Source organism: Amphiprion ocellaris, chromosome 6, assembly GCF_022539595.1.
Source record: "Amphiprion ocellaris isolate individual 3 ecotype Okinawa chromosome 6, ASM2253959v1, whole genome shotgun sequence".
In the NCBI taxonomy this organism is placed as follows: Eukaryota; Metazoa; Chordata; class Actinopteri; family Pomacentridae; genus Amphiprion; species Amphiprion ocellaris.
Window position 1 is genome coordinate 18,758,352 of NC_072771.1, and position 27,685 is coordinate 18,786,036.

The 27,685-nt window shown below is 40.5% G+C and overlaps 1 protein-coding gene across 2 annotated transcripts; it reads right to left on the minus strand.

Annotated features, from left to right (window-relative positions):
* Positions 1-4,484: 4,484 nt before the first annotated feature.
* Positions 4,485-27,203, minus strand: mfsd3 (major facilitator superfamily domain containing 3). Of its 2 annotated transcripts, none has more exons than XM_023295896.3 (6): positions 27,112-27,203; positions 25,758-26,578; positions 16,349-16,496; positions 10,592-10,692; positions 8,792-8,901; positions 4,485-6,338 (listed from the first exon to the last, which is right to left on the minus strand). In XM_023295896.3, exons 2-6 carry the CDS (start codon positions 26,455-26,457, stop codon positions 6,132-6,134), a joined length of 1,266 nt encoding a protein of 421 aa, XP_023151664.1. In that variant the 5' UTR covers positions 26,458-26,578; positions 27,112-27,203; the 3' UTR covers positions 4,485-6,131. The 2 variants fall into 2 exon arrangements, with proteins under 2 accessions (XP_023151664.1, XP_023151663.1); XM_023295895.3 differs by having other exon boundaries at positions 27,077-27,195.
* Positions 27,204-27,685: the final 482 nt, after the last annotated feature.

Below are 27,685 nucleotides of genomic sequence, written 5' to 3' on the forward strand. Positions count from 1 at the left end.
AAGTAGTGTTTGAATTCTTGAGTTATGTTCAAAGCTATATTATGGGACCACGAAATTAACTGCAAGTGGACATTGGTGCCAGATTTAATGAAATTCCCTCCAGGCGTTGCTAATTTATCGTGTTAACAAGAATGTGTCTGATGTGACCTCAGCTGTCACATTTCCACCCCTGACTGTATATAAAGATGGACGAACCCTCCATGACGTCACCCACAGGTTTCCTGAGCAGCGTTTTTGAAGCTCAGAGTGATGCCTGTTGCCACCTGGGCAGCGCCTGATTGCACATAACTTCCAGTTGATCCAAAAATGAGCAAAGAGGTGCAGAACTTAACACTCATGCATAACTTTAAGCCTAAATACACTTGATGAGGTGAGTTATATTAAAAATTAACCCCTGTACAGTTGACTATAAAAGTAAAATTAGCTATAGAAGCCAAAACTGTTTGTTGTGAGAAGTAACAAAACAGGCACAAAGCTCAGAACATGATACACAGATATGACAGTTATCATTATTTACATTTATAGTTGAAGTGGTAAATCTCTACAACAGTTAAACAGTTATATTACACACTTTTAATGAACACAGTAGATGTTCTTCGATTTGAACCATTAAACTGAAAGAGATGATGTGTGCACGTAAACAACATCAAACTAAAACCGCTTTGTTCTTTTATTAAGATTGAAAGTGAGAATAACAGGGATTATTTGCCATTTTTTAATTAGAATCTGTACTATAGGTGTGTTTTCAGTTACAGCAATAAGCTGAGACCATCCCAGCATCATCAGAAATCATTTGTTACTCACTCTTGGCACTTCAGTCGCTGGATATCTCATTTCAGTTAATCTCTCTCTGCTCTACTTCTCCTATTTCTGTTTTGTTGCTTTTTGCCTGCATGTTTAGGTGTTAATAGTTTATATAGTGCATATTTGTATGACCAGTCATGTTGTATGTGCTGCGTGTGAACTGAAATACACTTTTTTTTATTGAACTGTTTCAGTTAATTAACTTCAGATGTATCCAAGAGTTTCCCAGCAGACAATATTTCCATGGAGAGTTTCAGTGTTCAGGTAAAATCTGACCATATGTGGTATAAAATTATAATTTATTCTTCTTTTTTACCTTGCTGAAACATTAGCAGACTAGCTGATCAAGGGCCTGGCGGAACATTTCTGCCTTGAAGCTGCAGTTTACAGATAATAGAACACACTTCCAGGCTTTCCTACAAGCAGGTGTGCTCGAGCTGCAGAGTGGTGGGTGGAGACAGAGGCAGGAACTTATGCATATTCAGGATTTTTCCACATACTGAAGGAGGCAACAGTTACAGCTGAGCCATTTCAAGGCATGAACGGATTGTTTTCATGGCACAAACTTCCACTTAGATTTATTTTTCTCATCCATGAAGAATAATTTCTAATAATTTACTTTTTTACACTGAATTTAACATTTAGATGTTAATTTATGGAAGAATAAAGACACGTCTAAACCTGTGTTAGCACAGAGGCCAAATCTAGAATCCTGCAACAGACTAAAACATTGACATATTCATTGAACTGTTATCATCAGTTGCATTTGCTTGTTCATTTTCATCCCATCAGATGACATAAAGCTCATTTGGATACTATTTACACTCAGAGAAATGACAATAAAATCTAAGATCTCTTCTTTTTTAACAGAAACAGTACACAACAAACAAGAACAAAAGCTTGTGAAGCCCTCATGTGAGCATGTGATGAAGTTAGTCGAGAAAACAAGACAAAGCGGTGGGAAGAACGAGAAGAAATGAGTTTGGAAGAGCGAGCGGAGATATATAGAGAGAAAGAGCGAGAGAGAGAGAGAGAGAGAGGTGTCCATGTCTCTCATTCTGCAAACAAAAAGTAAACACCAGTGGAGGAAACACGGTGACACTTGATGCTGCTGATGACTCCTCCACCTGCCCACTCAGGTTTCCCAGAAGGCCATTCTGCCAGCCACAGGACAAAAGCAGCACAAAAAGCCAACACCTCTCTCCCCCTCTAGGCGCTGAGAGACAAAAGAGAAAAAAAAAAAAGCGATACAACACCTTTGTTTGCTGAGATTAAAACATGTTGCGTTCTCTGCCTCCGTCCCATCATCTCTCCTCTCCTCCCTCCCTCTCTCCCCAGAGGTACTGTAACTCTACCAGGTGAGAGATGCAACCACCATCAGTGAACTCTCTCTCCACTCATGGTAGCTCATAAACTCTGCCTTATTGTTTCTGTGTTTCCTATTGTCTGGGTGTCATTGTGGCGCATCTTGTGATTTGCAGACCAGCCTTGGCACCGGGTGAATGAGCAGCCCTATCCTTTTGCTGTGTGATATGGGTATAAAGTTGGTGATGTGACCAGACTTGTGGCCCAGCCTGATTGTTAATGAATGAAATTGAATAGCTGCTGACAAAATATATATATATATATATATATATATTAAAAAAAAAACACCCAGCCTTACCCGCCATATAGGGAATCTGACTCTTCAGGAATTCACATATGAGCAAACACAATGTTATGTACGTTTCTGATTCAAATAAAAGTTTCCACTAAATAGTTGCCTGACCAGTGTTCTGTGATAAAACAATACTTTTATGTGCAATGTGCGCTTTATGTTTACAAAATTTGCCTGATAAATTGAGCAACCTTCTCTTACACTTGGCAGCAAGTCTTATGCAACTCCCCTGACTGTTATTCCACAAAGATAAAGGTCGACATGTGTGGCAACACACACCTCAAATCCAACAATCTATCACTACAATGGTAACTGTGGTAAGGAGGGTGGCCCCGAGACACGCACTCTCTCCACGGGGGGTTTCTGCCAATCTGGCAACCGCAGTGGGAGGTCTCGCTCTCATCAGCACTGTAGGATCCAGACCACTTGCCTACCTTTGCTCACTCTGCTCTGCTTCAGATAGAGATCGCAAATGATGCAGTCTGCGGTTAACACTTTTCTCATCTCGTTTTGTGTATCTGTCTGGAACTTCTCTCCACATAAGGAAACAGTTGAAATGAAAACTGTTTACTGTGAACCATACGGATAAATGTCTTGGTAAGTAATCAGGATATTGTTCATGCTGTTTTCCCTCGAATGTAATGTTTAAGTGTTTTTCAGAACAAGTGTCATCCTATTAGCGTCCGCTGTAGTGAAATGGAAGCAGATGTCTGATTCCTCCTAAGTCTCGGCTAATCCAAGAGTGAGCTAAGAGGTGAAGAGTGACTGGAGGTGAGGCGGGTCTTGCAAATGTTTTTGGATTGCCCTATGATGACACCCACCTGTTGCTTTAAGTGGAAACGCCACCCCATTACGCATAACTTAAGCCTTAATACAATTTAAAAGAGTTAGTTATATAAAAATCCATCTTGTGTACAGTTGTCATGAACAAGGAGACTAGCTATAGAGACCTAAATCGTTTTCGTATACGGACTCTAAACATGTCTTTTCCTGCTGTAAAGTTATACATTTTAAAAAGGGAATCTATGGGGATTGCCTCACTTTTAGTGCCTGCCTCAAGTGGCCACCGGATGAACTGCAGTTGTTGGCAGTTACGGGTTGCTGCTTTCTTGCAGCTCTACAGGAGCTTTTAGTTGTACCACTTGACCTTTGTTTGCCCAGTCAAAAGTTCAGTTTAAATTTTCCATCTCTACTTCAAAGCTATTTTGAATAAGAACTCCTTTAATTGCTTCAGTTCCATGACAACTGAGGCAAACTCCATCTGCTGAGGAAGATAGAAATGATCCTATAAAAAGCTCCAGAACTGCTACTAAATGGACCCTGTGATGAGATTGTTTCATGAACATTCAACACTAAGGGTTTCCTTTTTCCTTTCCTTTCTTACACACACACAAGCAGAAAAAAGTGTCATTTAAAAGCAAGGATGTAAGTAAGAACTTTGGAGCATTGTCCTAATTTTTCAAATTAAAGGCGTCATCTATGAATAAAGCCCATTTTCTTAAGTGAAAAAAGCTGATGAAGTTTGAGCTTGTGCTGTCTAATGTAACTCTGAATATGTACCTCAAATATTCAGATGGGCTTAGGGTTTAAAGAGAATGGCCCATCACTCTAAATACTCTTTTCTGTAAATGTCAAGTGGGTATAATGTAAGCCTCTCTTCAAACCCCTCGTTCTCTCTACAGCTACACAAACAAAATGCCCAGATAATGAGGTCGGGCGAGAAAGTGTAAAGTGGAGGTGTATTGAGGGGCCGTGTAAGCTGGCCTAATCCCCCTTCACAGCATTTGTTGTGTCATTAGAGCTGTATGGGTTGTGGATCCTGTGACACGGGCCCTATTCACTCCCATAGCCCTCAGCCAGTGCACTGCAGAGAGCCAGTGTTGTGTTTGGAGCTGCTATAAGCCACCGTGGATTTCCAAAGGTGAGAGCGTGCTCAAAGACCACACAGGACCTCTACCCCCGGGGATAGAAAATGAGGTAAAATCTGTTGACAAGAGGTAAATACCGCACACACAAAAAGGACTCCAAGATTCACTCAGCAGCTTTATTTTTGTGCAAATCTCTGGTAACACAGTAGCTGAGAGACAAGAGATGTGCTTTGCAACACGCGCTCTACAATTCAGGACATGACAGAGGACCCGGCTACATGAATGAACCAGTAATGACGTGGTATGGCATCCCATTAGTTATTATGTGGGTGAAAGCAGGTGACCAGCTGTTTTACTCCGCTATACTTGCTGAAATTACTGCCTTTATTTAAACCAATTCATCCTTCCTTTCTAACTTATCTGTCAGCACAATAATGAATTTGAGTCTATATTAATACATTCGCCAACATGGAGGATAGTATTTTATTCTCATGGAATCTGGTGAAGAAAAAAAAACATTCTGTGCTGCTGTTTTCTTAACATTTTAAGCCTGGAGAAAAGTATCTTCTATAGGATACAGTACAATGGAGAGTTACAGTATAGGCTATAGTACATATTATTATGCATTTGACATTTTTTAAACATAAGACATTGAAGTTATGCAATGATATGAGAAACCGCACTTTCCCAGTGATACTGGTCATTCAAGTTTTATTGAAAACAGGTATTTTCAGACCCTATTAATGATTTAAAAACTGAGACGAGACGGCACCATGCAGTGTGTAAGGCTGAGGTTTCCTATAAGAAGTAAGCTAAGTGTCAGGGTTAAACTATTCAATTACACATGGAAGAGGATTTTACTTTGAATTTAATTTAATGGAATTAATGCTCCCCATTCAACAGCTGAATTACATTTTTATTCTCATTTTAAAGAGAACGCTCCAGTTACTGTGAACCTACTCTGGCTAACTGGTTTAGGTAACATAGTGGATGCGTTGCCACTGTTTATTGTGAATAAGTGTTTACTCTACTTGGTGCAGCTACTGTACATTCACCTCCTGTGTATCGTACCATACAGTGCTGATACGAGGTAGTAGAGATTTATTCATTCACATCTGTAAACCATAAAACTCAGGAGAATGACTAATAAATTCATATACAGTACAGTATGATAGAACAAGCATCACAAAGTAGCGATATTGCTTTTGGCTACAGCTCTTATTGCTGGCTTATAATAACATTAAAATGGCTCAGATGATAAAAACAGCTTTGATTATATTTCCCTTTGATTCTACTTTTAGTATTTTTCAGCTCTCAATACGTGACTACTTGTCACTTCCTACCACACTAAACCACATTTTTCATGACACTAACTGGATACACCAATTCCATTTTGCCCAGAAAGCTAAATCCTATTAGCTAAACCCAACATGCTAATCCTTACCTACTCAATATCTTCAAGTTTCATCGCGCTATTGTACATTTTAAGACTTTTCAAGACATTTCAAATGCAAAATAAATAAAACGTAAGGCTAGTTTTGCCAGTGAAATGACAGTGCAATAACAAAAGCACACTCTGAAACAGAGTACTTAACTGCATGGCTAATTTCTCCTTAAAAATGGCTGAAAGTCAACTTATTCAAGATCTTCTATACTGAAATGATTTGCTGAAATCGTGAGAGTTACATTTAACAGGATTCAAGGTCTTTCGATGTGTCTGAATACTTTTAGTAAAACTTAAAATATTTCAACACTTTTCCAGCACCTGCAGATGCCCTGACTCAGGACTTTTCACCCTGATCTTATTTGGGCTGTTCTTTGAGCTGGTGTTCCCTGAGAGCACCAGTGAAGGTTGCCGTCCACACATGCAGGGCCGTTCCGGCGGAGAGCGTGAGGAAGAACAGGAAGGCAACTTGGAAACCAAACCAATCCACCACACCTCCGGCCAGTGCGCTGAACGTCAGCTTTCCCAGCACCTCCAGAGTCGCCAGGAAACTGTAGTGGGTCGCCTAAAGGGAGAATGAATGAATGAGAATGAGAAGTAGGATGAGGGCAAAAAGAGGGGGAGGAGGAGGAATGATAGGAAAAGAGATTAAAAGGAGATGGTAAAAGAGAAGGAAGTGAGAGGAGAAAAGGGACAGGGGGAAAGGAGAGAGTTTGGGAAAGAAAGCCGGACATTGTGAGTAAAAGGAGAGACTGGTAGATCGGAAAGTAGAGAGGGAAGAAAAGGTGACACTTCATCCTATCCTCCAGCACAACGTATCGCCTAATTGCTCCAAAGCCTTAATATGGAGCAATTAGCTACGACAGACAGAGCGACAAGAGAAAGGTGTGATTTGAAATGTTTGCATAAATCATCAAAGTGCAAAAGAAAAGAGCAGAAGAGAAAAACACAAAAAGACTGGAAGCCTGAAAGAGAAAGCGTGAGATCACGGCCTGAGACGATGGAAAGAGGCCAAACGAAGAAGAGTATCTGATCCCAGCCTTAAGGCTTTCAAGACGGAGAGAGAGGGAGGGAGAAAGAGAAGGACAGAGATTACCTAATCTCTCCAAACCTCCTCCCTTTGCCCAAGAGCACCACATTCAGCAGGTAAATCAGACAAACACAGGACTCTAGTGACACCTACATCACTGAGTAAACAAATTAATTCGTTAGATTTCGGAGTCTTTTCTTCATTACATCAAATGCTTTCTGCCCTACTATGAAATAAAAACAGATTCAGTTTGTAAGAAGTCTGGCAAAGAAATTATTCTGAAACATTTTTCATCTAAAAATTTCACTTCTTTGATCCAGAAAACGTATAAAAATACAGCAAACCTGGAAAAGTACAGGAGACTATTATACTTTCTGTTGGACACTAATGCATAAGTTTTTTTTACAAGACTAAAAATGCTTGTTTTTATTCAGAACTAGAGCAACAAACATTAATACAATAATTGCCCAACAGAAAATCATTATTATTATTATTATGATAATCAATTAAATGGCTATTTCTAAAGGAAATGAACACCAAATGTTTCTCCTGTACGCTGCTGTTTCCACTGACATGGATTTGCTGTTTTTCTCTGACTCATTCATTGTCAATAGCAAACTTTTTTGTTTTGGACCAGATGAAACAAGATCATTTTCTTGCATTTGATAATTTACGTGATTAATCACTGAACAAAAAAAAACATCTGGCAGATTAATCACACATTCTTCTGATGTAAATATGAAGTAAACTTGTCATTTATAAATTTTATAGAGACAAGAGCATGCTGACAAAATGAATTCAGAACATTTCTCAAAGGAAAACAGAAAAAGAAATGGTCTGAATTTGACGAGTGTTGAGGATCTGTTTGGTGAGTCTGGACAGTCTGAGCTCTAGCTGTGGTCTGCAGGCCGAGGTAGAGAGCTCTGAGAGCCTGTGTGACCACAGCTAAGTGGAGTGCCTTTATTCTGAGCAACTTGTTTAACAGATTCAGTTTCTTTCTCCTGGGGATCGTTAACAAGCACTCACACTATCAGCTTTCTGTTACTGGATAGCACTACTTTCAATAACACACACACACACATACGCACATCGAGCAGAGGCGAGCTAATGCTCTCCCCTCCTGTACGCACACACACACTGATTCACACACCGGCACACTGTAAAGCAAACTGTATATGTGTCATGAGAACCTCTCAAATTAACTGCCGTTCTCGTCATCATATGTTGTCATTGTGCTCTCCTGTTATTTATTTTAATTCAGAACCGGATCCTGGTATCTGTGCTGCAGCCTGTGATTTGTTCCTCCGTCTTTTTTCTGCACTTTAAGACTGACAGCAATTTAAATGATAATTTGTCACCTTCAGAGATTGACTGAGTGATGTCTGAATGGCAGTGTGAACAGCGATCACCTCCAGGCAATGATGGCCCAGTTACGGCGGGGACAAAAGGAGTTATGTCAAAGAGGAGAAAACGAGAGAGGAGAGGAAAAAGTCGGAGAGGAAAAGAGAGCATTTAAAGGACAACAGAATGACAAAGAAACAGAGAGAGATGGTAGGAGGGACAGTGCCAGAGAGAGGGGGGGAACAAAGGGAGGAGGGGGCAATGAATAGAAACTGGGTCTGCTTATACTTTGAGATTTTGCAGGTGGAAACAGCTGATGAGAACTGATGAGTGTAGGTGACAATAGGTGTGGCACTGTACGCCGAGGATCTCCCTCCCTGGCCTCCCTTTGACAACCACCAAAGGAAACGTCCTAACATTACAGAGTAGCACAATTAAACTGTGACAGAGGGAGAGGAAAGAAGGGAAGGAGAGCAGGCATAAAGAAAAGAAAGATTGCGTTGTCTGTTTGTTAAGCCACAGGAGATGACGTAACACTAAAGGATGACACAATTAACACCACAAAGATGGTCACAAAATTGTTACATAACAGCAACCTTGGTCTCCAGAATGAGTTTCTTGGCAGGAATGAGTAAAGGCCTTTTTACCTGAATGCTTTCCTCGGCCCTCTGAGTGCAATGCATCATGGTAGTGAAGGTGAGCGTGGTGATGAGACCGCCCAGGAAGTGTTGAACACTCATGCTCAGGACTGCCATACCTGAGGAAGTTTACACATGCAAGCGAAATGAATCAAAACGTGTCACAACCGATCTACAATAAGACACACACAAAAAACAAGTCGTTCTGTTTCTAAAAGAAGGCAGAAAACTATCAGTTTTACACTGTTGTCTGCTCTGCTGTGTTTCTCACTATACAATTCTATGTAGAAGTCAAAGCACGGAGACAAAGCAGCGAGAAACGGTGAGCTGCTGAAGTGTAGCCGCCCCCCGCCACATCCCCCTTCCCCAAAACACATGTAGTGTATCCTCTGAGGGGAAGAGGCAGAGCAGTGTTCGTGGGGAAACACAGAGGAACCACAGAGCATATCTGTCTGTGCTCCTGCTAACACTGAATTATTCACTCAAGCCGCCAGAGTTTTTGCCAAATAAGACTCTTCAGTCAGCGACACGAGGCTGGTGGAGTCGCACAGACACATCGACTGATCAGACTGGAAGAGTGGGAAGCGGAGGGTTATCATGTAATATTGAAAAATCTGAAACTGAATGTTTTTTCTGTTTTTTGGGGGGTTTGAGTTTCCCTGAAATCTTTGTTCTGGATTTAAAATGGAGGAGGAGAGGCCTCAATTTTCAGTCGGGGAGGCTTGATAGAGGAACAGACAACTCTGGCGGAGATGAATGGCATGGATTTGAATCCCGAATGCTGTAAGACGGGCTGTGCAACACAATCAGAAGTGTCATTCAGACATTAACGACTGAATGTTTCTCTGGAGAGAGACCTCTCCTGTCTATCAAGGTCCTCTCCATCATGCAATCCTGCGCTGTATAAATGCTGAACAAGCGGCTCAAACGCTTGTACTGACAGGCCACTGGTTCCTGACCTTTAGTGCTCAGAGGAATATCTAAAAGCATCTCAACCAGCCACACTCACACTGTTGCTTCCAGCATGGTTGTTTCAAGATGACGCTATATTTAACTGTGTCCCTTCTTCACAGGATGAAAAATTGTACAAACAGTTCAACCAAATATTTCAAAGGAAGTCTAAAAGACTATACATCAATTTAAGTTTTTTTTTTACATGATCGCCACACAAAAAAAACCCAAAAAACACAGCTACTGATGAAGAGCCAACAGGTTTTAGACCATCGGTTTGTTTGGCCGCTTCTACAGTGATTTATAGCAGTTCATGTCTATTGTAAAATCCAGCTATACGGCTGTTACTTAACCTTAGTATCAAATTACTTACCTGCCTGTCATGCCGCAAGAAATCGGGTAACATTTTCTCCTTAACCATCAGTCAGAATGAACACACACCTTACGTTAGATACATCCAGAGGCTGAACACAGTTCACACACAAGAAAATTTTAATGCATTACCTTGTCTGTGAACATGATTTCTGCCTGAGTCACGTCATTTAGGTTTTCATCAACAAGGGAGGTGATGGCAGCAACTCCCATGATTCCACAGCACTACACTACCTCATCAAACTACGTCTTTTGTTAGTGTTTTGATTGAGAGACACAAATTTAATACTGAGGGTCATCCTAACTTCTTTATTTGAGTATTTCAACACTTGTAAAGTGGTTTTGGTTATGTGTAAGGTACCAACCTAATCTGACAAACTGTAGTAAGTATAGAAGTGGAAACTTGTAATGGCAAATTAAATTGTGTAGCAACTGAATCTGTGACTGCTACCTTATTTTGTGACTGTGTTTCTGTTTGTTCCTCACCTTTCATGAGCGGCGATGGTTCCAGCACAGTGAGCAGAGAACTCTGGAAGACCATGCTGACGGTTCGCAATACAAACACACGTCGCATCAGAGCCCCGATGCTGAGGAAAGATCGACAAACAAGTCAAGTATCAGAGGCATGTTCACCTTCAACTTTGGAGTACGAGTGTATCGATGAACAGTGTGACATGTGATGACAGCGACTCCAGGCTAGTGTCATTAAATTTAGAGACCTTCGGTATTTCTTTTCAAGTCACACACAATTAAACACACACTCATGCATGCGCACACACAACTACATGCGTGCACGTGCATAAGTAAACAAGTCCCCAGACACTAATTGATTCCCTGTTAGTGCAAGAAAATCATCCCCCTGTGGGTTTGGTACATGACGTAATCAATAACCTAAGGAGATCCCCAGCATGAAGAAGATAATTAATCACTGTTAACATACATACAAACACACGCACACAGACACAAACACATACGCAGACGCACTCACACTGTTGTGTGACATCAGGGATTAACAATGCCAATCACTCAGAGGATGCCTGCCACTCAAAGGACTATGTGTGTGTTTGTTTATGCTTTTTTTGCATGTAATTATTTATGTGTAAAAAAGGTTGTGAGGAAGAAGGAGCCTGTCACACAAAGCAGAATATCTGATTTATTTGGATGCGCTGAGCAAAACCAACTTATTTAAAATATTTTCAAAGCATTACTCCAGGTGAATAGTAGATGGAATCAAGCTGTTGTTTTTCTGGTGGACAGTAGAAATGAAATGGGCACTGAAGGAAGAGAAAAGATGGCCTACAAGCAACAAAGGTCCCTGACTGCACTCCACCAGGCCCACTCTGATTTTATGCGATAGAGCTGCAACTAATAACCGTTTTCTCAGTTCATCTACAGATTTTTCTTTCCCCGATTAATGGGTTAAAGTGCATGTAAAGCAGTAATAAGCATGCGTTCTGACATTGTTACACCACAGGAACCTGTGTTAACCAACCTGTCAAATTTGCACAACCAAAACAAAAACAAAAAACCTCCAGTCTACAAAATAAGGTTGCAATCTGTTAAAGGCACTGATTGACAGTTTTCACACCAGCTCAAATGAACCACACTAATCATGCAAATGGACCTGAGTTTGGTTTAACTGAACCAAACAAGTTAGATATGAAATCACAAAGGAACATTGTAGGTAGAGGATATTTCTGAGTAAGTTACTATGGTAAACGAAGCACAAAAGGCAATTTACACTCACTGGTGGACACGTACCGCTAACAATGGCATCAGATGTTGGCAGGAGGAGAGAATGACAGCCAGGTAGGGAGGAGGGTCGTATCTCAATCCCCACTCTAAGGCCTAAGCACTAAACCCTCACAGACTTTACTCACATCACAGCAGGAGTGCTTGAATGTGAGACTTCATGAGGGCTCAAAATGGTATATAAAGGATGAATGGGACAGTACATGTTGGTTTAAAACTTACTGCCATAAAAAATGTGAATTTGGAATCATATTTCAAGTTTGATTAGTGTAGTTTGACTAGCTGCTTAGTTGATCACTCCCTGTTTATTGACATTATACTATCTGTACAGTTTAACAAACAACCAAAAGTCAGGAAAGCTATGAACATATGTAAATCCTGTGCAGAGACTTGACTCAAAACACAAACAGCTTAAAGATAAACTTCCTAGCGAGGTTCCTGCACCATCCATGCTTGGTTTGTGTACAATTTGAGAAGGGCAGAGCAAAAACACTTATATGTCACCAGTTACACAATGAACTATAGGCAAGTCACTCAGGAAAGTCTGCAGATATGCAGACTCTCAGAAAGGGTGTTTAAGAACATAGCACAGTGTGTGTGAAGTTACACAGCCCTAAGTCATTATGCACTTAGTAGGAACGTGCTCAAAATCCGTGAGTGTGGAGATCGCGATTGAGCAATAGTCAGTTCAGCCCCATTCACCAGCAGTGGATTATCTGTGAATCCTAGTTGACTGGTGATAATTTGTGTAAGATGGTCAGTGCAGAGGGGTGTGTTGCTGGTGATCCTCAGCCTTGATCAAGGTTGTAAAATTAAGAAATTTAACTAAGTATGCTGAGCTGTTCTGCAAATTTTGCTTTCTAAGGAAGATGCACTGGCAGGATGAGGGCAGCTAGCTGGGAAACTAAGTTTTAGGGCAGGAGAACCACTAATGCCCAAGCACACTAGTTTTTATAATGTCACAGAGTTATGAGGAGGGGCCATGCTAAGTTTGTCTCTAGTGGGTCATTGAGCCATGATTTCAGGCCGCACAAAAATCCTACATTTACAGCTTTTTTCACAGCTTTCAGCAACAATTTTTTGACAGGTATCATGTATTTAGAAGCAAATCTCTGAATTTCCTTTTCGCAGACTTTAATCGCCTTGTGAACAAGTCACCTGATAGCAATAAAAGACGCCCTTCAGCTTCCTCAAGACCAAGGTGATGTCATAAAATCTATTTATTTCACTTTTGTTATTTCTGTACAAAACATGCCCCTCTCCCTTCCGCCACCCTTCTCCGTGTCTTTACCTCACCCCTCTCTCCCCTATCCACCCAGCCTTTCCTTACCTCTCTACTGGAAAACCAATCCTGCATCATTCACATGCTAAAGACATTCTTCTCTCTGCTGCTCCTTTACCTCCCTTCTCAATGACAGCCTTTCATATCACACACTCTCAAGAGATGCTGAGGAGGGTGTGTGTGTGTGTGTGTGTGTGTGTGTGTGTGTGTGTGTGTGTGTGTGTGTGTGTGTGTGTGTGTGTGTGTGTGTGTGTGTGTGTGTGTGTGTGTGTGTCTGAGAAAGAGAACCTGCCTGGCTGCCACCTCACACGGGCCAGGCCCAGATAAGAATAGCCCCGTTCTCAGGTTGCCAGTGGCGGTTGTAAAGGGGGTCACTCACTGACCACTCAGCCGTTTCTGATGGTAGGAAGGATAAACCTTCCAACTGAGCTTTTAGAGGTGGGACAACAGCCTGCTGGACAGCCCTTTCTCTGTGTGCGAGTCAATGTGTGGGTGATAGGACGAGGCAAGGCAGAAGAAGTGTTCAACTGGCACGGCAACCAAAAATGTAAACTTGAACAGAAATATGACCTTTGTAACTCTATGCAATCAACTTAATTACTTTATTTTGATTATTTTTCATTTGTAAATGTAATTACAAAAACTGCTTGCAGGATGAAGTAACCATTCTTATTTTTAGTATTTCTGACCAAGTGAAACAGGCCAAACTTTAATCTGTCACAAATATCTCAGACACTACAAATTTGATTTTAGTAAGTTAATAAATCACGCAGTTGCCAGTCTTATTCATCAGCTTTAATATTAAAGTCACTGGCCAAACAGAGGTGCTTCACTTACAAGTTCAATAAAGGTGTCATAAACTGCATGTTTCAAATTACTGCATCTGTGTGGGTTTAAATAATAGTCTAATTTAAACAGTTTTAGGGAAGACAAATTAGGAATGTACTGTTCTCACATGTTCTGTCCCAAAACAGATAAATATTAATTCGAGGTGCTGGCAGACACTGAGTACCAATACAAAACCAGAGCTGTTCTCTTTTTCCATCATAAAATCTCTGAACCTGATGGTATCATGTGTAATTTACCTGATCTACTGGCAAGGATGCTGATCCATAATATCAGATCCGAATGATCCACTATCCTGCGATTTTTCACAAAATATTTTCTGTATTTACAGATATGGTATTTTATTTGCCTGTGTTTGAACATTTTACTGTCTTTAAAAGCTGCAGTGTCCTTTACAGGCAAGATGGAGACGAAGAGCGAAAGATCAAAAGCCAAAGTATGACAATGACATCTTTTGAAAGCACGTTCCCGTCAACAAAATTCTGCCTTTGGAGGCTTCCTCTGCGTAACTAACTAATAAACACAATACATCTACTGCATCCTGATCACTTGATGTAACTGGGTGCAAAATTGGCTACATTAATGGCAAAAACAGAGCACAGTAATGTATGGATTGTGAACTACCACACTATCCTCCATAAAGGCATTGTTGTTATTTATAGTTCACATTACATCACACTGGCCATAGGCAGCGCTGCGCTATAATGTGATCCTAGTGGAAGCAGACGGAAAACCTTATGCAACGATGGTCAGGCAAAAATGGCACAATATCAATTTGCTGAAGGGAAAAGCATGAAAATGTTGCACATAATCATATTATTAAGACAACAATTACTAATTCAAAACTCGACTCACAAACCATTGCCTATAGAAATTTCTTTGTCTATTTGTAGAACTGCATTCATTCCAGAGGAGGGTATTAATGTAAGTAGTAAGATCACAGATTCCTTTAAAATCTTGAACACTTTATGTGCATTAGTCTAAAAATGAGTTTACATTTGAACCATCACTTGCCTGTAAAGCACTAACCTGTACAAATAAATAACATTCAATATATTGACTGATGAATTCACACATTTTAGAAATAATAATTTTAATCTAAAGGGACCACATTTTTGACAAAATGTCAAAAAGGTCATCATATCCAATGAGCATAATAAATAATATCTGATATGCATCACAGCTACTGTAACACAGTGATCAGAATCATCTTAGTATCTGTCTGTAAATCTGACAATTAAATTCATTTGGGTGCCTACTGTCTCTGCGATCAAACCCTGAGAGGTGTGTGTGTGCTTCTGTTATGTGTATGCACATGAGTGTGCATCATGGATTTGCTTCTCATGCTGTTCTTACACCACACACCACACAGGGGGTCCCTGAGCTCTCAAACAATGCAATGTTTACTTAAATTACTGTACACATGCAGTCATACAGACAGAAAGACACACACACACACACACACACACACACACACACACACACACACACACACACACACACACACACACACACACACACACACACACACACACACACACACACACACACACACACACAATTTGAACAATGGGCACAGAGTAATGAGTGAGGAAAAAGGAAAAAGGTAAAGGAGGCATGAAAATGGAGTCGATGTACACAAAAAGATTGGAAAAAAGTGAGGAAGATGACTATAACATCTGATTCGATATGAGCACAGCATGTGAGGCAGTAAGATCAATGTTTATGTGGTGCAGTGGACTGTACCTTTTCACTCTTGTCTCATATTTCTCATTGAAAACTCACAAGAAGCCTCACAGACAGCCTCTATCCTGCAACATTTTAACCCTTGACTGTTACATATCTTCTTTCAATGCTGCTTGTTTTCAGTTGTGTTATTGCAGTTTGTGGGGCAGTGATTTTTATTTTTTTCTGGCAGCATGTTGCAGCGGTTTTTTACCACTTCAACCTGACTTGTTTCTAACTGCACTGTAATGATTCTTCCAAGAGATGTCAATGCATCCAATAAATGATCACATTCATTGTTAATATTAGATTTTAAATGATTAAGTTGATTTATTAATAGGCCGATCAGTCAATCAATCAATCCTGTCAGTCAGGTTTGAGAAAAAAATGCAAAAGTTACCTGATTCCAGCTTCATGAAATGTGAGCATTTGTATGTTTTTGTAATCTTCTATGAGAGTAAACTGTTGGTTAAAAAAAAAAAAAAAAAAACAAGATATTTGAAGTTGTCTTTTTGGATTCTGGGAAATTAAATGACTGGTTGATTTATGAAAGAACTGGCAGATTAATCCATGATGAAATTAGTTAGTTCCAGCCTTTGTGAATATTAGAAAACTTCATGTTCAACGACGATGGCTACCTGAACTGAGCGAGCAGCAGGCCTCCCAGGGACGACCCGCAGATGGAGAAGCCCATGGCAATAACACCGTTCCAAAAGCCGAGCTCTCTGGCAGTCATGTGATGATCCAACAGGAAAAGAGGAAACATGGTGACTGCACCCTGCTCACCTGTTTACACATGGAAAGGAGACAGAGATGGACAAAGAGGAAACAGCAGAGGAAGAAGGGGAAGAAGAGAGACGGAAGCAAAAAAAAGACCAGAATGAGTCACATATACTGATGACAGAATTAAGATCTGCAGGGTGAAGCACAATCAGTAAACAATGTATTATGTACTGTATGTGTCTGACTAAGCATTACTATTTTTCACCTACAGTAAATACGTGAGACACCTCCTGAATACACATGCCTATTCCAATCACAGTCAAATACGAAGGAGGTGTTGTATCAAACTGTTTTGCCTGCACGAATGAACAACATGGTTTTCCTGAGATGACGACTGCAGAATCAAATGCAGCACACCGACATGTGGCGTACCTAGGCCTATTCCTGGAAAGTGTCAATAATAGATGCCTGACAAGAAAAAGAATACCCTCAGTCACTTTATCAAACGGGGGCCTAGCACTTTTCCTAAAGCACAAAAAGGAAAACACAACAAAAACACAAAAACTTCGGCAGATGAAACAGACCTCACAAAGACCTTTCAGTCAAAATAAAAAGTTTCTGTCAGACAGTAAGACTTTCTCTGTGTGGCGTTGAGTGCGGGGGTAATGTTCTGCTGAACATTACAGTAAAATATTCAGTGGTGCCGAGTATACGCCATTATTATATTAATGGAGACTGACTTCAGAAAGACAGTGGGACCAAGGAGCTGCGTGAGTGACAGCTTGGCTCCCAGACTGCTGTCAAAGACGACGCAACACAACCGACGATTCACTCACTCAGTCAGCCAGGAGACAAACAAAAATAGAGAAAGAAGAAAAAAGGCAGATGAAACGGACTGATATAAAAAAAATAATGAGAAAGCTGAGAAGCTCCCAGTGATAGGAAGTGCAGCAGCAGAGTTAGAGTGTCACCGCTGTAACAGCGGTGTGACAACCCAGCAGAAACGTGGGGAAGGAAATGTGGATTCTCTGCGTCAAAAACACTCGTCTCGTCCTCCTGTCACTCTTGTTTCACTGTTGGCAATTTACTCGCAGTTAATACAGCTGGGAGCGACTATGTTCAAGTTTGTCATGTAAATTAATTTAGCCAATCAGATAGACATCTCTTCAAAGCATATCTACTTGTCTGACAGACACAGGAGTTTTGTTTTTTCTTTTAGATAAAGAAGAGAGAACCACGATCCACCACTACAGCAAATCTACACAGGATGCAGTCTGCATTAAGGCTGGGAAACAAGCTAAATTTATCAAATTACCAATAGCAAAACTCATTCATTCAATCATTCATACTGCACAAATTGACAGAATCACAGATACATTAACTGAGAGAAACACGAATAACTGGGCAAACCAGCAGAATTTGAGGATAAATGGTAAGAATCAAGGGAAAATCATTATACACTAATGCATTATCAAAAATCTATTATTACACTTATCAATCTTAAAGTCTTTGGTTTAATATTAAAGCTGGGTCAATTAGCAATCAGGCAGAGAAAAAATCGTCTGTAGTTTTTCGAAGCAAATACTTTCACCTTCGCAAATGTCTGGATCTGATGCTTTAATTTACTAAATGTGACAGTAAACTGAATATCTTTGGGTTTATGATTGATGATCTTATAAAACAAGCAATCTGAATATGTGACATTTGCCTGAGGGGAATCAAAATGGGCACTTTCCACTAGTTTTATGTTCTATAGTCAAAGCAAATAATGAATTAACTTAGAATAATCTGCAGATTTGTCATTACAGAAAATAATTGCTAGTTGCAGACTTACAAAACAGAGATTTGAGATCATATTGTTGAACTCTAAAATAATGAGCACACTAAAATAAATAAAGATGATAATGATGCACTGGTTTCATTTGCCACTAATCGAATTTACTGCACTGCACCTTTGAGAAAAAAGAGCAAATTTATGTGCAAATAAAGTGATAGCGTACCCTTGAAACTGAGCCACTGGGGCAAAAAGGAAACTGTTTGCATCGATCATCAGTATCTGGTTGGATGCTCACAAACAAACAGTAAAACAGGCTTTCATTGGTGAATGTGATTTGTAATGTAATTGTATTTGAAAATGTCTCATTTTTCGGTGACCAGCCCTGACATGACAAACTAGATGATTTTAATTTCAGACGTTAATTCCCATATCTGCTCAGTGGGTGCTGCCCTGATCTCTGTGCATTATTCACATTTTAATCTCTGTCATCTTCTGTGCTGAAGTGTTTTGAGCTGCATCAACTGTGCGGTAGCTATAGTAGTCATAATAAAGTAAACATTGGCAGCATCAGTACCCATGATGCCGGGGTTGTTTACCCATGGTTCTGCGCTCCCGTGCCTGTCTGTCTGTTGTTGAGCTCAAAGCTCAGAGCTTTCACAGTCCTGCCTTCAACTAATTATTTCTTTAAAGTAGGGGGGGTGAGGACAGGGGGGAAGGCATGCAGACAAACACAACCAGGCTGATTATTCCTTTCTATAAATATTCTCAAAGCAACAATTGTCCATTCCAGCAGGGATTTCATTAGACATCCGCAAAGATTAAACAGCGTGGAGGGGAAGGAGGAAGGAGTGGAACAAGAGTGAAGGGGGGAGAGGGTAAAAGAAACGTGTGGGGAGAAAGAGAGAAAAGTGAAGGACTAAGACGTAGCGATAACAAGAAAAACAAAGAAATAAAGAGAAGGTAACGAGAAACAGCAGTGGGTTTAAAAGGGCAGGCGAAGCAGAAAAAAAACGAGACATAGTGCAGGAAATGACAATCATAAAGTCATGAATAAAAGCGATGCGAGTGAAACATGACTGGAGAGATAGGACAGCAGCAGGGATGGAGAGAGCTAGAGACAGAAGAAGAGGAGGAGGGGCAGATGAACAGAGACATTGTTAGGAGGTTAGCGAAGAGGAAACAGAGGAGGCATGGCAGGCTCAAAGAAACCCTGTGTTTACACACAGCGCAGAAAGACAAAACAATTTAACATTAAGAGGGAAAGTGACAGAAAGAAGGGAGGCGGGGTTGTTTTATGTATCCTAGTTATTTAAAGGTGCTTGATGGCAACATCAATCACTGATAGACTTGGAAGCCAGTACAGCAGGTCCCAAACACCCTGACACGTTGACAACGAGAGAAACAAAATGATTTAGCATTACAGGCACTGAAAATATATATTCTGGATCAACTCGTTACACATAAACAAGCTACTACTGAGGTCATAGTTAGTGGCCAGTGCTGTACAACATCAGATGACCTCAAAATACACATGTCCAACAATGCTACAAAAACTGTAACATGGCAAATTTAGTTCAGAATTGGTAGAATTTATGGCACAACTGTTGAATTTAATTGGAATAAATTGTGCAGCTGTACTCAATAGAGTAGCTATTGGCTTTCAATCCAGCATGAGACATTGATTTTATTTGTTTTTAAGTGCCTTTATTGTGTATTTGTGATTTTATTTGTTTTACTGTTTTCATTGTATTATATTGCCTTGTTCTGGATGTACAGCACTTTGTTTCAACTGTGGTTAATTAATTTGTGTTACTGCTCAGGAATTTAAACTTACAGATAAATTGTTTATATTTTCAGGGGCTTTTAGTGGATGAAAGTGGGGTTCTTAATTATTCTAGTTACTAAAACTCCTTCATGAAAACATCAACGTATCATTCACTAACTGATATAGTAGGAATGAATTTACTTAAAGAAACTGGTTTTGATGTACAGTAAATACAGATAAAAGAAAATAAAGAGGTCTGTGTGTGTGTTAACATTGCAAATACACCTAAGCTACACATTTTTTTACTCCTGCATGTTTCTCACTAAGATTGAACCACAAACTGTTTGACCAAGAGTATCTCTTGTCTTGACCAGAGTCACTAGTTTCACCATTAGTTTAGCAATTATACACTGGTTTTTAAATATTCTACACACATTCACGAATCTTTTATGCATAGTGATCAAATGAGATGTATAAATGTGTGTGTAAAAGCAGAAGGGGGGCTGGGTGGTCGCATGAAGCAGGATCACAGAAGAATACAGTTGAAATGAGGGTGAGAGGTCGACAAGGACAGTGGGTTGAAAATCCTGACATTGGTGCTGCAGCTTAGACAAAAGAGCTGCCAGAGCAGGAGAGATCACCGAGGACACACAGTCACCCTGCAGAACGACATTATCACTCCCCGCAGAGAGCTTGGGTAAATGGAGACACGTTCATACATAGTACGGTTTTTTTTTTTGAGTACAGCACATACACATAAATAAGAAGGCCTACGCACGCACACACACGTTTCACCTCCTTGGGTTCCCTGAGGACAAAGGGGTAAATAGAACACTGTATATACACAATTTCACAATATCTAATGCATATTACTCTACTGACACAACCACACCAGGAGTCCCTGTAGATGTCAGGGAGTTCTCTGTGGCCCTCGGGGCTCATGAACATGGGAAAATACAATTTCTAAGTAGGAAGAAGCAAAACAACCAACACCTCCCCACCCAACCTAAAACTGCAAGGTCACTGGGTTCATTTTTTTTCGGTTTGTTTTCTGACAAATTATGCAATATTACTGTCCATTCAGGATCAAACACGATTCCCTTAGTATTTTTACAAACATAAGATACCTATATAATTACATATTAGCACATGATGCTGATTTTTGATTATTAAGAGAGATTAATCAACTTTAATTGGCTCATTATGTGTGGTTTATTTGGTAACAATACAGGGCAGGACCTTTAAAGATCTAGAAAGATTATGTACCCTCCATGTAATAGCGTGGATAAATGTGTTTATTCCTATTTCCACTGTGCCCTTCGTCTCTCTCAGGGCACCATGTGGTGGTTGTTCATTAATTCATCCCCTCCTTCAGTCTCCCTCCCTGCAGTCCTTCTTTTCCTCTCTGGAAAATACCCCCACACTCTGTCCTCAACTTTTTCTGTAAAACTACTAGCTAAAACTCTTGTAGTCTACTACATTAGTCCTGCAATAAATCATACATTTGCAAGGATTATAATGTTCAGATTTTGTTCAAACTGCTGAGGTGTTGATGCCACATTTCTGAAGCCGTAGCTCTTGAGCTGCATTGTCACTAATATTAAGTTTTCCATATTTATATAGTGTATTGAACAATTAATCATTATAGCTGTCGTTTCAGAGGAAAAGGTTAAAGGGGAGTGCTGGAACAAAGCTTTCCTTTTTTCTGCTCATCCATCCATCCCTCCACACACCTGGTCACTTCCCCAGAGAAAGTCACCATCAGAGTCCACCTCTTCTCACCATCAGTCACATCTCTTGCCAAACATGTGGGGTTTACTGACTCTTTACTTAAAAAAAATACTGCCTTGATGTGGGCATCACTGCATCACAGGCCTGCAGCTGAGTAGCTACTTGAAATAAAAATTTAAAAATAACTGAGGATAATAAGGGCTGTCATCTTAGCTCTAATTGCTCAGTGTTTGAGGAACTTCACATTCAAGAATAGAAGAAAGCAGGATTTCTTATCAAATCACAAAGTTCTCAAAACGTATTTGGACTCCACACTTAAATAATTCATAAATTGCACTGCATTAGACAACTCAATGTCTACGCAAAGGGAGTTTACATTAAAGAAAGAAGTGCTACCTGTCTTTAAAACAAAAGCACACTTGTCAAGCAAAATAAACAAAGGGTTGTTTGTTTGGGTTTAAATGATAAATGATTGGAAGTTAAAGGTCAACGTCACAGTTAAAATGTTTTAGTATTTAGTTTGTCATCCTTTAGCTTACTGGGCTGCTTGTTAATGTTTGGACATTTAACCAGTTTCCTTTAAAGCTGTGGTGAAAATATCCTCCATGTTTCAACCCGAAAAGCTCTCAGTTTACACACACTATAGGATTAATGAATTCATACTGTTTTATGTCCATGGCAACCCGCAGGTGCTCGGTGGGATTCAGGTAAGTGCTCTGGAAGGGCTCCTCCAAATGTTTTTTTCTCTCCTGTGCAAAATTTCAACAGGCATCTGATATGCTTTGGATCATATTCTTAAAGAAAGATCCAATTCTGATGCATGAATGAACTGATTTAAATTGCCATACAAAATTCCTAATTCAAGATTCTATCAATAAACTTATATTCACCAACAACACTGCAAGAAAAACAGCTTTAGATTTCAGCGCTCTTAGGCTTTGACCTCTGTGCTTCCCACCGTGCCCTTCATGCAGTCTGGTTGAAAATCTTCCCCGGGCTTTCTCCACACAAACTTTCTACCACTAGATCCATGCTAGTTAACACAACGCACGTCTCTCAAAGCCGCTGTCTTTCAGTGCACGTTCTTTTAAATTTAATCCTAGCTGGCTTATTCTTGGAGTTTTTGAATAGTTTCTGCTGTATCACTCTCCCTTTGTATCCATACTCTTTCATCTTATATTGAATCTTCTCTGAATGAATCTGGTAATTCTCCTTTTTTCCTTGATTTTACAATTACGCAGTCCATACTGCTGCTGGTCTATCTGATTCTGCATGTGTGCTCTCTGTTCTCGGTCACAAGTATTGCATTTTGGACGATATAACCAACTGTGAACGAAGGAGAATTAAGTTTCAACCTTTTCTCGGCGCTCACTTCATTTGTCTTTGCCATTTATTGCAGTTTCTTTTAACTAACGAGCTCCAAAGGGCTTTATACAGAATTTATTAAGTCAATTTTGCCTTCACACAAATTCACACAGGTGCTCCTTGCAGGTTGCTTTCTCTGGCTCAAATACCACATTTCATACCACTAATATTTTATGAAATTACCCTCGGAACCCCATGGAAGTTCGCTGACAGTTTAACTGGCTAAATATGTTTTGGGGATACTGTATGGCAACAGGATATTGAAATGTTTCTATCCAACATTTCAGCTTACTTCAACTTTAAGCCTCCGTTGTTTGCCTCTTTCCTGGCCTTTTTCCCACTTTCTCTCTGCCTACTTCCCTCCCTCCCCCACCTCACGCCTTCCATCCATCCTCTCGGGTCTACCCAGACAGTTCTCCCATCATGCCTGTGGCCTCAGATGGCACCAGAGTCACAGTTCAGACACGAGGCTACCGATGATTGGCCACAGTGTTGGACGCAGCGCAAACTCATCGTTCATTAGGGAAAGATGAGGGAGATGGGTCTGTGTGTGTGTGTGTGTGTGTGTGTGTGTGTGTGTGTGTGTGTGTGTGTGTGTGTGTGTGTGTGTGTGTGTGTGTGTGTGTGTGTGTGTGTGTGTGTGCGCGCGTGCGTGTGTGTGAGAGAAGTGGGGGTTCAGACAGCCAGATTACCGGTCTCACACAAACATACCCACATACCCCTTGAACAAAAACAATACTGTCTCACATAGGCAATTATGCCAGCACATCCAGGCCTGATCTAAAATATTACACAACCTTTTTTTTTTTTTTTTCACTGCAAAGGTAGGAAAAATTTAAATTGCTACAACAGGAAATGTTAACAAGTGACAAGACTGATAATGTATCCACAGAGCTCCATCATGGGACTGAAAATACTAAGAGTAATTACTGTTGTAATCATGAGCATCAGCCAACAGTGTGTGTGTGTGTGTGTGTGTGTGAGTGTGTGGGTGTGTGGATGTGTGTGTGCGTTTGTCTGTGCTCCTGTGACAGAGAGAGTGTTTGGTAGGGGGGTGCTCCCTAGACAGATTAGGGGGTCCAGCCAGCCTTCATATTTTGTCTAGTAGTGTCGTCTGCTGGGGCTTATCCGATTACTGAGCCACCCTTAACACTCTCTCAAAAACACACACACACATACACACACAATTTAAAAACAAAGGCATATACATTGATGCACACACACAAGTTAAGACTATGCAAATACGAGGAGACAATTATATTCCCACCACCCACGTACACATAAACACACATCAGCAGGATGCGCCGTCTTTCATTTCGGTTTCTGAACGCCACAGACACAAAGACACTCTAATCCTTACATAATCCCCTTCTGCTACCAAACACCAAACTCTGGTTATATCAACTCTCTCTCCCACACACACACACAAGCTTGACTATTTCAAAACTACTTTAAAATTTTTGCTTCTTTTTGGAACGAACCCATTCAAAACTGTGTGTGTAAACTCATGATGCATTCAAACTAACATTGTATTCTTTTTCAACCACCTTAAGTTTGGACTTGTGTAACTGTGACATGAAAAACAACTACTTTATCTGTTCAAAGTTTGTATTTCCCGGTGTGCCAACAGGAACTGCTAAAACATGTTAAAATGCCTTGCGATGATTGCTTTCCAAACTTCCCAATACTCATTCCTGAGTTCAGTCCTAATAGGAACACCAACAGAGACATCTAGTGGTGATTTCTGAACCCTACATGCGATGGCAACAAACTGAAGAAGTTCAGAGGGGTCAGTGTCAGGAAATAAGACTCTTCATTGCTTTGGAGTAGTTTTTTTCAGGTAAGATTGCAAACATGAGAAAAAAAATAAAAAGGTGAAAAACTGAGGCCTCATTTCTAGGTAGATAACTCCAGTCTCTCCATTGTGAGGATGTTCTGCTTTTCTTTGTTTTGTATCCGTGTTAAATATCTTTAAGACTTTTGTTTGGACAAAATATATGATGGATAGTTTGTTGTTTTTTTTTTTTTAAGACAAATAAATCAATAAGCAAAACAAAGCAAAATTTAATCCAGAAGGTTTCAGTCAAAATACACTGCCCAGCCACAAAAAAAAAAGTGACACACTCTAATATTTTGTTGGACTGCCTTTAGTTTTGAGTATGGCTGTTGCATCGTTTCAAAGCTTCTGCAAAGTCATACCATTTATTTCTGTCCAGAGATGCATTTTCTACCAAGCCCTTATATTGATGATGGGAGAGTCAGACCGCTGCACAGTCTTCTCCAGAACATCCCAAAGACTCTCAATGGGGTTGAGGTCTGGATTCTGTGGCCAATAATTTGACCCCATCTGACACAGATTAACATCCATTCCATGACCACAAGATATGTCTTCCAACATGGTTGTTTAAGAAATGAGAAGCTCCTCACTGCATCAGCTAGGATTAAATAAGTTGTTGCAGCTGAAATGTATTCATCACTGCAGTAATTATCCAAAGGAAGGCTCTTAATTATTTGCCTAGTTAAATCCAGGTGGTGACTTTTTTTGGCCAGGCAGTGTATCAGTCTAACTTTTTGAGCTAGGTGGCAAAGATGTAAAAAGGACAATGAATAATATCCTTGTTTCCAGTATTTGTTTGATTTATGAATCTGTTCATTTAAATTTCAAAATGTGCCTCATCAGACTTACCCAGTTTGTATGTGAGCACATACAGGACCGTCCAAGGTGTGCCGGGCACTGCCAGCAGCTTCCTCCACACCCTCCACGGCCTCATAGCATCGGCTCCCTGCCCTCCCTTTCTGCTGCCATCTGCCTGCTGGCCCTTCACAGTCTCGTCATCCAGCACAGGGGCCCCCCACACAAACAGAGCCACGCCTGCATACACAAACGTCAGCAGCATAAACATCCAGCTCCATCCAGCCACGTCAATCACAGCCAGGAGTCCACCTCCAGCAAACACTGACCCGGCTTTGTAGCCCACGACTTGGGCCATGTTGCCAAGCCCCAGCTCCCCACGTCCTTTCAACAGCCCCACCGCAGCACCATCCACAGCAATATCCTGCACAGAAGCCAGGGAGTTCATGGCCAACAGGGTCCCGGCTACTCCCCAGATGTGTGCCTCTGGAGCCAGGGCAGCACTGGAGAGGCATGTCAGCGCCAAACCAGACACTGTCCCCACCAGCCAGCGGCGCTTGGTACCGATTCGGTCCACCAAAGGGGCCCAGAGTACTTTGAGCACCCAGGGGAAGTAAAGTATCTTGGTGAAGCCGATGCGGGTGAGAGAGTGGCCAGCTCCACGCAGGTAGACAGGGAGCAGGGAAGACTGGAGACCATAGGGGATGCCCTGGACAAAGTACAGCAGGCCTAAGAAAACTAGTTTGTCATTCATGATCTATCTGCAAAGGTAGCCCTCTGGTTGAGCTGACACTGCAGTGGTCCATGGGTCAGGTCATTGTCATTATTCAGATTAAAAGGAGAGTACTTCGAGTGGCCCACAGGAGCTGACTGACCTGAAATAAAAGACAGAGTGAGACAAGCAGGGTTATTTATGATGAACTTAGAATCTGGTTGTGTAAGATACTGGGTGGCTAAATACTTCACTGCTCCTGCCTGCAGCCTTAAAAGGCTTCTGCAATTTTACTGCCTCTCTGCCCAGCTCAGTTACCAGTAACGTGCTAGCGAAGGCCCCCTCAAAGTCAAAGGACTTCTGTTCATAAACACGTTAAACAGTATTGCTACCACTTGTATTTTTAACATTTATTCTCTATCAAAACACAAGCATGACTTTGCATCGTTGACATTTTGCAGCAGGTACAACAGTCAAGTTTGTTGCCAAACTGACTACTACAACCGTTAGCAGGCTAGCAGGCTGTCCTGCTAACGTAGTTAACGAACAGCTTTAAAACACATTCACACCAAATGTCAGTATTACATTTGAGGTTTGCATGCATTTCGAAACTAATACAGAATAGTTGCCTATGTGCTGTGAGAGGAACTTTAACACATACGAAGAAGAAAGTTGGTTAGCTTAGCATTAGCTAACCGGTGAGGGTGCTCCGCTTGTTTATAGTTGTGGTCCGGATGAGCTATGAGGTTGCCAGGTTCTGCGGTAGTAATCCCCCTTCTGCGGATGGCAACCTGAGAACGGTCGGTGAACGATACCAATTCAAGATGTTAAAAGCAAACAGCCTGCTTTCTATTTACAATATTTTACTGTTAGTTATTATTATTGTTATTATTACCATTACTATTATCGTTATTTGAATACAGATTTTTTTTTTTTTTTTTTTTAACCAACTTGGCAGCACTGGATCTGCTAGTCACACATAAAATATGGCCTACAATATCTGTATTCAGCCTATTTGCATTTGACCCATTGGTTACTCCAATATGTATTATTATTATATATACAATATCAGTCAAAAGTTTGGACACACCTTCTCATTGAGTGCTTTTAATTTATTTGTATTATTTTCTACATTGTAGATTAATACTGAAGATTAACACTTTTTAGTTTACAACAAAATTCCATATGTATTCTTTTATAGTTTTGATGTGTTCAGTATTAACCTACAATGTATAAAATAAAAACCATTAAATGAGAAGGTGTGTTCAAA